This window comes from Cibotium barometz, chromosome 13 (genome assembly GCF_041138505.1).
Source record: "Cibotium barometz isolate CiBa-2024 chromosome 13, ASM4113850v1, whole genome shotgun sequence".
NCBI classification, from domain to species: domain Eukaryota; kingdom Viridiplantae; phylum Streptophyta; class Polypodiopsida; order Cyatheales; family Cibotiaceae; genus Cibotium; species Cibotium barometz.
In genome coordinates this window covers 29024163-29037833 of record NC_141058.1, presented here as the reverse complement: position 1 = coordinate 29037833, position 13671 = coordinate 29024163, and the positions used below count along the sequence as shown (strand labels likewise).

At 46.8% G+C, this 13671-nt stretch overlaps 1 protein-coding gene across 1 annotated transcript; it reads right to left on the bottom strand.

The window, feature by feature from the left end:
• Positions 1-12240: 12240 nt before the first annotated feature.
• Positions 12241-12976, bottom strand: LOC147632575 (uncharacterized). Its single transcript, XM_086806886.1, has 2 exons — positions 12845-12976; positions 12241-12746 (listed from the first exon to the last, which is right to left on the bottom strand). Exons 1-2 carry the CDS (start codon positions 12887-12889, stop codon positions 12324-12326), a joined length of 468 nt encoding a protein of 155 aa, XP_086663012.1. The 5' UTR covers positions 12890-12976; the 3' UTR covers positions 12241-12323.
• Between the last annotated feature and the right edge of the window lie 695 nt (positions 12977-13671).

The window sequence follows — 13671 nt, the reverse complement described above, 5'->3', positions numbered from 1 at the left end:
ACAATGGAGTTGTCGAACGCAAGAACAGGACTGGTGTGGAGATGGCGAGGACCATGCTGGAGCATCGTGATCTTCCTCGTCCACTTTGGGGAGAGGCTGTGGCAACGGCTGTCCATACCCTCAACCGATCTCCGACTTCAGTACCCCATATGACTCCATTTGAGGCATACTTTGGCAGGAAACCTGATGTCTCGCACTTCCGTGTTTTTGGGAGTGGCGCGTATGTACATATTCCGAAGAAGCAGAGGGGGAAGCTTGACTCCAAGTCCCGCAAGCTTGTATTTGTGGGGTATAATTCTCTTTCCAAGGGATACAGATTGTATGATCCAAACACGAACGAGATTGTTGTCAGCCGGGATGTGGTTTTTGACGAGCATGTTTCAGTTTCCACTGTCGAGGAGCCACCACTTCTTGGAGATCTAGAGGAGTGATGATGATTCCCTGACCATTATTCCAGTTGATCAACCTCAGTCAGTACAGGAGGTTGAGCCCGCAGCTGGAGTAGAGCCCCGCGACCTCAGGAGGCTCCCCGATCTGTTCGAGTACCTAGGTGGTTGTTGGACACCCTTCGGGAGTCAGGTGTCACGAAGTTACCCTCCTAGTGGACCACAGAGGACGGCCCTCGAAGATCACACAGAGTCCGAGATAAAAGCAATACAACAGAGCTTCTTCAGGTGAACTATGCTTTGATGTCTCGTATTATGCGAGACAAAGAGCCCACTTCCGTAAAGGAAGCCCTTTCACAGGATACTTGGAAGAAAGCCATGCAGGTGGAACTTGATGCCATCGAGAAGAACAAGACTTGGGAGTTGGTTCCAAGGCCGTCGAAGCAGTCAGTCTCATTGGTGTCAAATGGGTCTTTAAGACCAAATATGCGTCTGATGGGTCGGTGGACAAACACAAAGCCAGACTTATGGCTAAAGGTTATGCTCAGCGGCCAGGCATCGACTACGAGGATACCTTTGCACCGACAGCACGGATGTCCACGATTCGGACCGTTCTTGCCCTTGCTTCTTCTCAGAGGTGGCCCGTGTATCAAATGGATGTAAAATCTGCGTTCCTTAATAGTGACCTGCAGGAGGAGGTGTATGTTGAGCAGCCTCCAGGCTTTATTGTTCCAGGATCTGAAGGGATGGTTTACAGGTTACGTAAGGCCTTGTATGGTCTTAAGCAAGCTCCCAGGGCTTGGAATCAGAAGATTGATTCCTTCTTTGTTCGGACTGGATTTCAGAGATCGGTTGCAGATCCAAACCTGTATCTCTTTCGGGAACGCGGCATGGTCACGATTATCATCCTTTATGTGGATGATCTCATTCTCACTGGCAGTCATGTGGAGCACATTGGAGTGACGAAGGCTGCCTTGTCAAAGGAGTTTGAGATGACCGACTTAGGCTTACTCCACTTCTTTTTGGAGATCCGACAGACCCAGAGGGGGTTTTTCGTCTCTCAGCAACGGTATGTTCATGAGTTGCTTGAGGCCTTTGGGATGGAGAACTGCAAGCCTATTACTTCGCCGATGGACCCGAACACAAAGTTAACCGTTACTGATCCTTGTGAGCCTCGCAGTACCGGAAGTTGGTTGGTTTATTGATCCGGTTGCTGAACACCAGATTGGACTTGAGCTTCTCCGTGGGGCTGTTGAGCTCTTTCATGCAGACGCCATTGAAGTCTCATTGGGACGCAGGATTGCGGATCTTGCAATATCTGCAGAGTACGAAGGATCTAGGACTCTTTTACACAAGAGGGGATGGAGTCAGGCTCCCAGGTTGGAGTGACTCAGATTGGGGAGGAGATCCAGACACGAGGAGATCTACTTCAGGATACAGTTTTACCCTCGGCTCAGGAGCAGTTTCTTGGAGCAGCAAGAGGCAGCCAACTATTGCCCTCTCTTCGACAGAGGCAGAGTACTGGGCTGCTTGTGGTGCTGCTTGTGAGGTTGTGTGGCTGCGGAGGCTGCTAGGCGAGATTGGGTTTCCACAGAAGGAGCCCACAGTCATCCAGTGCGATAACCAGAGTTGTATAGCTATTGCTCAGAACTCGGTCTTCCATGCCCGGACCAAGCACATAGAGATACAGTATCACTTTGTACGTAAGAAGATCTTGGCTGGTGACATCTTGCTACTTTATTGTTCGACGGAGGACAATGCGGCGGACCTCTTCACGAAGTCTCTACCTCAGGCTACGCTCAAGCGGCACTCTAGCTCCCTTGGGTTGATTTCACAGCCAGGAGCTGAGAGGGGGTGTTAGAAGTCATCTCCTCTCTATTTTTATACACTAGGGCCTCTGTTGTGGGTGTGCCCGCCCTGTATAGGTGTTTTATCATTTTTCCTCACTCCCGGTATTTTTTCCCCATTTTTTCGGTGGTGTGGATGGATGCCAGATGTTGGCAGGAGCCTCTGGTGGCTGGCCGACTGTCCATTCAGCAGTCGTGTGGCTGGCCGACTGCCTAATCAGCAAGCGTGGAGTTTTTTCTACTGGCGCCGAGTCCTGACTGCTTCATGCAGTCGTGGAGAGCCACTAGCGCTGGCCGACTGCATGCATGGGGCATATAAATAGGCCCCATGCTCCCCACCACTTTCTCATTCAGTTTTCTGCGGGATCTTGTGTATAGAGAAGAGTTTACACGCCTATTTCTCTGTGTCTCTTGTGCTGTCTATTTTCTGCATTCTACTTGCTCTTGTCAACCCAAGTTTGGTTATCATTTCCGCTGCATATTCTGACAGATTTATCCATCCATCATCCTTGCCGTTCACTGCACCCATCTTATTCGTACAAAAGAAAGACAAGACCACACGTTTATGTGTGGACTACAAGGCACTTAATAAGCTCGCCATCAAAAATAACTTCCCAATGCCCAAAATTGTATACATTTTGGAGCATCTCAATGGTGCTAAGTATTTTTCAAAAATAGACCTCAAAATTGGTTATCACCATGTCTGAATTTTTACGACCGATATTCCAAAGACAACCTTCCAAACCGAACATGGTCATTATGAGTTTGTGGTTATGCCGTTCAATCTCACCAATTGGCCAATGATGTTCAATAAAATGACGTCTCGAGTATTCATTGAACTATTTGGAAAGTGTGTATTCATCTTCTTAGATGATATACTTATCTTTTCTACGGCTGCAGAGCAACATGAGCGAGATGTCGAGAAAATATTCATGTAACATGCATCGAAGCTCTATGTATCTTCTCTCAGCCCTAAGTAACAAAATAGGAACCTTGATGCAAGTCACCAACAAAGTGAAACCGATCCCGTCAAGTGGGAATAGACTCCGTTGGACACCCACACGCGAAATAGCACAACTTAAATATCACAATTTGAATGGACAACTTAATAACAACTGAAAACTGAAATGAAATGAAATGTTGATCAATGGACACCAACACTGAGGCCGGAACGGGCCGACCCCCACCTCAATATATGATATATTATTGGGAGTATTTAAAAGATACAATACTCCATGGGTTCAATGAACCAGATGATGTCCATGTACAACTGAGATGAATACAATTACCAAACAAGAGACTCGAAGGAGAGCAGTCCACTTGATTAGTCTAGTCTCTACAGTCCTGTGCCTTCACTGGAATCTGCAGAGAGCGCCCCACTGGTGTTCCAGGACCACGCACAAACAGGCGCTCCCGTACTAACACCTGGCTCTCCCGATCTCGACACCCATGGACCGTGGTTCTCCGGAAGCTTGGACTACCAGGCACCAAACGGGTGTTAGCAGCAGAGAGTAACCCTTATCAGATTTACATCAAAGTCCTTTACTTAAATCTCAATCCACTTACCTGCTAGTGGAAGACAAATACCCGAGGCGTCTAAGTGCAGCTGCTAGAGATGGACACCATGGCACAGCAGCCTACTGGCAAGAGGGAAGAGTACGCAGCCGCCTGGAGATCTGAGCGCAGCTACCTACTGAATGGAGAGGAGGCCTGGGCGCAGCCACCTGTGGAGGTCTGGGGGCGCAACCGCCTGTGGAAGAGGGCGCAGCCGCTTGTAGAGGGGAGCACAGCCGCCTGAGGAGAAGGGCGCAGCCGCCTGCAAGGGATGTGCAGCCACCTGTAGCCGCCTGCAAGGGGTGCACAGTCGCCTGTAGCCGCCTCTGGAAGGGAAGCGCAGCCCCACGCAGCAACCTGTGGAGGGGAGCGCAGCCGCCTATGGAAGGGGGCGCAGCTGCCTGTAGAGGAAGCGCAACCGCCTGGTATGGAAAGGAGTCTGATGGGTTGGTCGCCTGCACCGTCGTATCCCCATGCTGATGAGGTGGTCATGCATATGTAGGTGTTGGAGAGGGCACACGTCCACAGCTGGCCGGTCCCCCCTAGCTTGCATGGAGGCAGTCAGTTCCAAGGTGGAGGGTGGGTAGGTGGCCATGCACCCACCACCACACATAAGGGGTTCCCTTTACCCTTCATGACTCAAATGTGGGTGCCCAAAAATGGGTGCCCACCCTACCAAGGACACCAAGTAAGATTTGGGGAGGGTGTCCACTCATTAATGAGTGTGAACCTGCAACCTTATAAAAAACAAAGGTTAAAAAGAATGCTATAAAATAAACAAGTGCAATACACTTACCACCTGTTCACACGCAACAAAACTCGTTAGACGACAGAGCAAACTTCACAACTCACTAGCAGGCGTCCCCGCTCAATAAGTGGCACGTCAAACAAGCAAACACAAAAATACAAGTCATGCGAAAATAGTTCCAAACATGCAAAACATGAATGCATGTGCAAACAGTATCATGAGCATATCTCCCGTTCATGGAACAAGTACTAAACATCTGACGGGCACAATGATGGCACGATAGAAAAACATAAACCCCGGTCTTCCTATGGAGTGACAGTACCATAGGTAAGACACAAATCCAGGCACAAGCCTCCCTATGGAGTGACAGTCCCATAGACAAGATACGGCACAAATACTAGCTCTTCCATGGCGTGACAATCCCATGGATAGAACACAGTCCAGGTCATACACAGGTGACACCAGTCTGGCTCCCGTCCATACGACACCATCCTGCTAACACACGGGTGGCACTAATCTGGCTCCCGTCCATGTTATGCAAAAATACTGGCCCCTTCACCTGAGACACTGGCCTGGCCTCAAGTGAACGAGACACAAATCTGGAGATGGACCAAATGGTCGGCCAATTAGTGACATCTCCCCGGGCTTCTAAAGAGTTGTCCTCAACTGAAAAGCCTCAAGATATGCCTGCAACAACTGGGAGTAGTCAACAAAATAATCCTCATTTACCCACTTTGCATCAATGGGCAAATAATTCTTGAACTTCACAAGGTATCTCCTGGAAAGCTTTCCTGCAGAGCAGGTAGCTTTCGCTCCTTGTGAAAGACAATCTGTTCTGGCTGGAGGATCTCCTCAAGCTCATCAATCTCTGGCGGATCTTCTGTGACAGGCTCGTCAGGATCTGGCCCAACATATTTCCGGAAAAGACTCACATGAAATGCATTGTGAATCTTCCAATGACTAGGTAAAGCAAGCCTGTATGACACTTCATTGATCTTTTGAATCACCTTGAAGGGTCCATAATAGCGAGGAGAAAGCTTAGGATATGATCCTTTTCGCCCGGGCCTCTTCCGAAGCCTAGCCTTCTCAAATTTCAGCAAAACCCAATCACCTTCTTTGACTTGCATGTCCCTTCTATGCTTGTCAGCAGCCATTTTATGCTTATCTTGTGACCTTGCAATGGCTGTCCGGACCTGAGCAAAGGCTACATCCAAGTCACAAACATACTCCTCAGCTGCAAAAATCTCATCCTTTGTACGAAGGATGGGTGGCAAGACGACTCTGCCATAAATAATCTCAAACGGGGCCTTTCCCGTGGAGGCATGATTCGTATTGTTGTAGGCAAACTCAACAAGTGGAAGATACTTCTCCCATGCAGTCTTTTGATCTGCCACATAACACTTCAACAAATCCAACACGACTGAATTTGCAGCTTCACTTTGGCCATCAATTTGGGGATGATAAGCTGATGAAAACTCAAGTTTAGTGCCCATGTTATCAAATAAAGCCCTCCATGAGAGGCTCGTAGTTCTGGGATCTCTATCCCCAACAATGGATTTAGGCATATCATGATGTTTGAAAATATTAGCAAGAAAAAGCTTTACCATATCATCAACTTTAATGGTTTTCTTGACGGGCAAGAAATGAGCTTGCTTGCTAAACCTGTCCACAATGGTCCAAATAGCATCATTCCCACGCTGGGATCTAGGCAAGTCCATAATAAAATCCATAGTAATACTTTCCCAAGGTTGCGAGGGAATAGGCAATGGCTGAAGCAAACCTGGAGGTTTTTGCCTGTCAAATTTCATCTTTTGGCAAGTAATACATACACGTACATATGCCTCAATGTCTTTACGCATGCTTGGCCAAAAGAAATCTCTCTCAATCATGCGTGTAGTGGGCATGATACCTCTATGACCAGCATAAGGTGGAGCGTGACATTCCTCCATAACCTTTGGATGCAAATCCTGCACTACACATAGGCAGTTATCCTTCATAAGATAACCCTCGTTGATAACATAAGAGGCATGTGAGTGACCAGCCATCAAATCAGTCCATATAAGGCAAAAATCAGCATCCAAATGATACAAATTTCGCATAGTAGATAAGTCCCCATGAGAGGCCACTGAAACATCAGCCACATAAGGCCTCCTGGATAATGCATCTGCCACCACATTTTTCTTTCCCGGAGTATGCACAATCTGAAAATGAAACATGAAAAGAAAGTTTGCCATTCTCATCTGCTTCTCCGAAAGCTTTGTTTGAGATAGAAAGCATCTCAAGCTTTGATGATCTGTCTTGACTATAAATTCAGCCCCAAGAAGATAATGTTTCCCTATCTTTAAGGCATGAATTACAGCCAAGAGCTCTTTCTCATAGATATCCATATGAAGCTCAGCATCATGCAAACGACGACTCTCATATGCAACTGCATGCCCTTCTTGATTTAGGACAGCCCCTATACAATCGCCACAAGCATCACATTCCACTACAAATGACCTTTGTAAGTCGGGAACAATCAATACGGGTCCACATATGATAGCATGCTTGAGCTGCAAGAAGACATCCTGTTCTTTTGGAGTCCATTTGAAAGTGGTTTTCTTCTTTGTGAGATCATGTAGAGGGGTGGCTATCATAGCAAAATGCCTTATGAAACGCCTATAATATGAACATAATCCCAAAAAACTACGTACTTGATGTACATTTTGCAATTCTAGCCAATTCCGAATGGTTTCTATCTTTGCAGGATCCATTGTTACTCCATCTTTGGATACAATGTGACCCAAATAATGTATCTCGGAAAGAAATAACTCACTTTTCTTGGCATTAATGAAAAGTTTATGCTTCCGCAACTCTTCGAACACTGTGACCAAATGAGTTCTATGTTCCTGCTCATTCTTGGAGAAAACCAAGATGTCATCAAAGAATACACCTGTGAATTTGCAATGGGGTCCGAATATCCTATCCATCACACGATTAAATGTGGCAGGAGCATTGGTGAGACCAAAAGGCATCACCAAAAATTCATATAATCCAAAAGCTGTCCTGAATGCAGTTTTATGGACATCTTGTGGCACCACTCGTATTTGGTGATAACCACTCTTCAAATCAAGACGGCTGAAACAAACCGAACCATCAAGCTTATCCAAAATGTCATCAATACGCGAAATTGGGAATCTATTCTTGATAGTAAGCTTATTTAAAGCTCTATAGTCCACACACATGCGGAATGACCCATCTTTCTTTTGAACAAGAAGTACGGGAGAGCAATAAGGTGAGGAACTTGGCTGAACCAAACCTTTCTCTAAAAGCTCATTTACTTGCTTCATGATCTCTTCTTGTTGTGCGGCACTCACACGGTATGCGGGTTTGTTGGGTGGAGAACTACCTGGCACAAGATCTATGCGATGATCCTCGGACCTTTGGAGAGGTAATTCACCTAGCAATGCATCAACAAAACAATCGTTGAATGCATGAAGAAAATTCAACCTATCGTAAGTCATAGCATCCACATTTTGATGACTTGGTACAATGCTATCACGAACAAAAACCAAGTACGTAGAAAGACTCTTTTTCATTGCTTTATTAATCTGGATGTGAGATAAAAGTGGGATGGAATCCCCTTCCTTGCCGGCATCAATGAAATGCATGCGGCCTCTATGCATAAAATAAATCATGTTTGTCTTGTACTCTTTGCGGGGCTCAAGCCTGTGATGCCATGGCTTGCCCAGCAATACATCACATCCATTAAGTGGTGCAACTAAGAAATGTTCATTATCAAGGTAACCCTAGATATGTATGCACAACTTCCCTATTAGTGGAGTAACCTGCACCTCTTTACCAACAAAGGCAGCTTTTGCTTCAATCTGAGGTCCCATGTTCTCAACCTCAATACCCAAGGCAGCTGCCGTTTGAATAGAGATGAAGTTATTGGTTGCACAATCATCAAACATGAATAAGGCGGGCTGATCCTTGATTTGACTCCATGCTTTGCATACCATCCCCTCTTTTGCATCATGTTTTGTGTTTCCCTGCACATCGGGAACTGCATGCACATTAGCCTTGGTTTGCTTGTCCTCATGCTTTGGTTTGCGGTCAGGGCATTGTCGAAACATGTGCTCTTTGCTGCCACAAGAAAAACATTTCTCCTCCTTGGCATATTGCTCCCTTTGCTCGGGGGTCAAGCCAAATTTGTTCTTCTTTGGCCCTTGATCTTTAGATGAGGTATTTTCAGCTTTACCTCCCTTCTGGGTCTCCCGAAAGTTCTTTTTAGGTGGCTGTCCACCTTTTTGCAGATTTGGGACAGCCTTGTCTTTGCCCTTTGAACCGCCTTGATCTTGCTTAATTTTGAGCACCAATTGCTCTGTAGCAAGAGCAAATGCCCGAACAATAAGCTGGTTGCAATCCGGAGCGAAACTTCCTCTTTCTTTCATCCTCAGTGATTTGCATAAAAGGAGTTACCTCAAGCAACACTTTCCAAAACTTATTGACATACTGTTGCACACTTTCATTATCTCTTTGCTCAAGTCTATCCCACTTTTGGGTGAGAGTTTGCTCCGCATTTGGTGGCAAGAACTGAGCATAAAATCTGTCCTTAAACTCTTTCCAAGTGCAAATGGGATCTTTGGTGATCTTTTCAGTGATCCACCAATAAGCAGCGGTCCCCTTCAAGAACATGCTAGCATGGCGTACTTTAGACTTCTCAGTGAAGTCCTCATCGCTAAAAGCAATGTCAAACTATGCCACAAATGCTAATACTTTGGAAGCATCATGCTCTCCATGAAAAACATCAAACTTAACGGACTTGTCACCTGGTTTAAATTCCTTGAGCTTTCTGGCATGAGGCTCATGGTCCTCTCTTTTTCTTTTCCCCTTTTCCAACGGGGCAGCCCTATCTGCATGGGCTCCATGGGCCATCATGGAAGTTTCATGAAGCACAGTGACGTGTGCTCCACGAACTTGAGAATCAGATGCATGTGACTTTCTTGCATAAGCAATGTCTCTCCATGAGACAACTCAATAGACAAAGCTCTTCTAGTGGCAAACCTGTCACCCCTTCCATGGGATATATGTCTTGAATGCATGTGACCATCATGCCCTCCATGAGCACTAGCATACATATACCTGTCAGCCTTTGTGCCTTGTGGAGAAGGTGCATGATGAGAGATGACTGTCACCTCTTCCCTTTGCATAAATGACCTCAACCTTTGAGATGCGGGATCTCCATGCTTCAAGCGAGGTGGATTTCGGAATTTCAGCTCTCCATCTTCCCCCTCTTTGATGTCACCTTTGCGGAGGAGGTAAGAAAGTGCCAACTCCCTTGGCTTCTTGCCCACTTCCCGTGCCATGGACTCAAAAGTCACGTCTACCATTGCATCGGCTTTCCTTGCTTCAACGGCACTTTGCACATGGGGATCTTCATGCAAAAATTTCAGCTCTTGCTCTTGTGCCTGCAAAAGCTTTCTCATATGCTCCAATTCAGCCCTCATTGCATCAGGCTCGTTTTCTTGCATCGCCTTTCCTCGAGACAGTTGTCCCCCCTGAATCACTATCATTTACCCTCTCAAGGGGCTTGTAGGCACTTCCAAAGGGTTGCCTTGGCTGTCCATTGTGTTAAGTGTGCTAGAAGCGGGGTGTCCAATACACAGGTTCGTTTTCCCACTAAGAAGAGGGAAATAACCGTGCTCTGATACTAATGAAACCGATCCCGTCAAGTGGGAATAGACTCTGTTGGACACCCACACGCGAAATAGCACAACTTAAATATCACAATTTCAATGGACAACTTAATAACAACTGAAAACTGAAATGAAATGAAATGTTGATCAATGGACACCAGCACTGGGGCCGGGACGGGCCGACCCCCCCCTCAATATATGATATATTATTGGGAGTATTTAAAAGATACAATACTCCATGGGTTCAATGAACCAGATGATGTCCATATACAACTGAGATGAATACAGTTACCAAACAAGAGACTCGAAGTAGATGTTCGAAGGAGATCAGTCCACTTGATTAGTCTAGTCTCTACGGTCCTGTGCCTTCACTGGAATCCGCAGAGAGCGCCCCACTGGTGTTCCAGGACCACGCACAAACAGGCACTCCCGTACTAACGCTTGGCTCTCCCGATCTCGGCACCCATGGACCGTGGTTCTCCAAAAGCTTGGACTACCCGACACCGAACCGGTGTTAGCAGCAGAGAGTAACCCTTATCAGATTTACATCAAAGTCCTTTAATTAAATCTCAATCCACTTACCTGTAGCCTGCTAGTGGAAGACAAATACCCGAGGCGTCTAACTGCGGCTGCTAGAGATGGACACCAGGACGCAGCAACCTACTGGCAAGAGGGAAGAGTACGCAGCCGCCTGGAGATCTGAGCGCAGCCGCCTGCTGAATGGAGAGGAGGCTTGGGCGCAGCCACCTGTGGAGGTTTGGGGGCGCAGCCGCCTGTGGAAGAGGGCGCAGCCGCCTGTAGAGAGGAGGGCGCGGCCGCCTGTAGAGGGGAGCGCAACTGCCTGAGGAGGAGGGCGCAGCCGCCTGCAAGGGGAGGGGCGCAGCGCCGCCTGCAAGGGGAGGAGCGCAGCCGCCTATAGCCGCCTGCAAGGGGTGCGCAGGAGCGTAGCCGCCTGCAAGGGGTGTGCAGCCGCCTGTAGCCGCTTGTGGAAGAGAAGCGCAGCCCCACGTAGCAACTTGTGGAGGGGAGCGCAGCCGCCTATGGAAGGGGGCGCAGCTGCCTGTAGAGGAAGCGCAGCCGCCTGGTATGGAGAGGAGTCTGATGGGTTGGTCGCCTGCACCGTCGTATCCCCAAGCTGATGAGGTGGTCATGCATATGTAGGTGTTGGAGGGGGCACACGTCCACAACTGGCCGGCCCCCCCTAGCTTGCATGGAGGCAGTCAGTTCCAAGGTGGAGGGTGGGTAGGTGGCCATGCACCCACCCCCACACATAAGGGGTTCCCTTTACCCTTCACGACTCAAACGTGGGTGCCCAAAAATGGGTGCCCACCCTACCAAGGACACCAAGTAAGATCTGGGGAGGGTGTCCACTCATTAATGAGTGTGAACCTGCAACCTTATAAAAAACAAAGGTTAAAAAGAATGCTATAAAATAAACAAGTGCAATACACTTACCACCTGTTCATACGCAACAAAACTCGTCAGAAGACAGAGCAAACTTCACGACTCACTGGCAGGCGTCCCCGCTCAGTAAGTGGCACGTCAGACAGGCAAACACAAAAATACAAGTCATGCGAAAATAGTTCCAAACATGCAAAACATGAATGCATGTGCAGACAGTATCATGGACATATCTCTCGTTCATGGAACAAGTACTGAACATCTGTCGGGCACAATGATGGCACGACAGAAAAACATAAATCCCGGTCTTCTTATGGAGCAAGGTGGAAAGGTACGTAGTGTACGGCACGCTATCAGTACGTACGGAACGTACTTCTGTACGGAACAAATTTTAAGGTACGTAAACAGTATGTACCATTTGTAAACAGTCCTAGAAACCTGAATATTTTGTAGACATAGCAACCAAAATACTTAAAATAAAGACTGAACCTCATTACTTAAAGTTTAAATCAATTATCAGTTACCAAGCCCATTACACAATACCTCATGTTAACAGTCATAGTGATATAAGCAAGAACCATGAAAGTCATAGATGATAAACGAGAGTACAAATATCATGTCTACAGCACATGTCCTGGTCCACAAGTGCAAAAAGCAAAACAATGAAACACTACAGTTGTCTAGACTCTAGAGTCTAGACGCAAGAGTCTCAAATCTCATCATCAGATGAAGATGATGAGTCTTCTGAAGAGAGCATGCCTCCATCATTGATACCATTGCCCTCTTCATCGAACTCTGGCTCAGCAGCAACAAGCTCCAGTGCATCCTCGTCATGTGCCTCGGGAATCTGAGTGTGAATGAGTTCGACAGCCTCATTTGCACGCCTTTGCTCGGTGCGACGAATTGGAAGCCTTCCCCTGCGAATGCTCTCTCGTCTCGCAGAGCCTGGATCTGGAGCTGCCTGGCGTAGAGGAATGCTGAGAGATCGTGCACGTGAGCGGGTCACACAACGATCCACGCTCTCAAGCTCTCTATGTAAAGCTCTCAAAATCTCCTCTTGCTCATCTCTAATCTGCCGATCCACAAGCTCCGGGCTGGGTTCATCTACCATTTTGAGTAGTGTTGGATCAACCTGTTCAAACATGCCACAAATTGCATATTGGATATTCATTGAACTAGAAAAAAATTTCTACTTCTAAGTTCTTCTTGAGTCCAAATTTCAATTTATACCTGCTTCGGTGACCCCAAAGCATGGTAGCTTCGCACGAGCCTCATGTTAGCTCTGCAATACACCAACTTCTCTAATTGAGAAGTACTAGGGCGATTCCGAATCTTAGTGTGTATAAGAGAGTATGAGCTCCAGTTCCGCTCACATGCTCCAACTGCGCAATCCTGTGCAAAAATGAGTGCAATGCGAGCAAATTTGTAAATCTTTTAATGCTAAAACATCAAGCTTCACTTTCGAAGACTATACTTTAGAGATTAATTACAAGTTACCTGAGATAGAACACGAAGAGCAACTCGTGAAAGGTTTGGAAGACCAACCCTTCCATAAGAGTGCCACCATGTCAAAGGGAATTTCATGGCTTCCTTCCTCAATGACACAGGTCTCGCAAATGAAGCACCAATACCACTCATGTAAGTGGTGAACTCTCTATCGATCTAAAGTTGCTCCTCCTCTGAGAACATCCTTCCAACATACTCTGACTGCTTCATGCTCAAAGCAATATTATTCCATAGCTCTGGCGACCTATAGAGAGGATGGAGCACGGCAGCCATCGCATGGATGGGACAGTTCATGAATGTCCACCGTTTGTCTACAATGTCCAAGATCTCACCTCGGCTGAAAATGAGAGATTGAAAATACATGTCTTAGGTTATAGTGCTAAGTGTACATACTACACATGTCAGTCCTGACTCCTGACATGTCATGAGAATCGAGAATCGAGAAGTCATAAAAATCAAAGAAAGAGGAAGAAATTAGAACTATTGCTTACCGTTGAGCAGTCATCATGGAGCACTGAGCAACATGGTCTTTCATTTGCATAAACAAATGA

What these genes read in the sequence shown, in the direction of transcription:
- LOC147632575 (XM_086806886.1), bottom strand. Translation starts at nt 12,889, where the DNA reads ATGAGGCTCGTGCGAAGCTACCATGCTTTGGGGTCACCGAAGCAG. An exon ending in CTTTGGGGTCACCGAAGCAG is followed by an intron (nt 12,747 to 12,844) that starts GTATAAATTGAA and finishes ATGTTTGAACAG; the next exon opens with GTTGATCCAACACTACTCAA.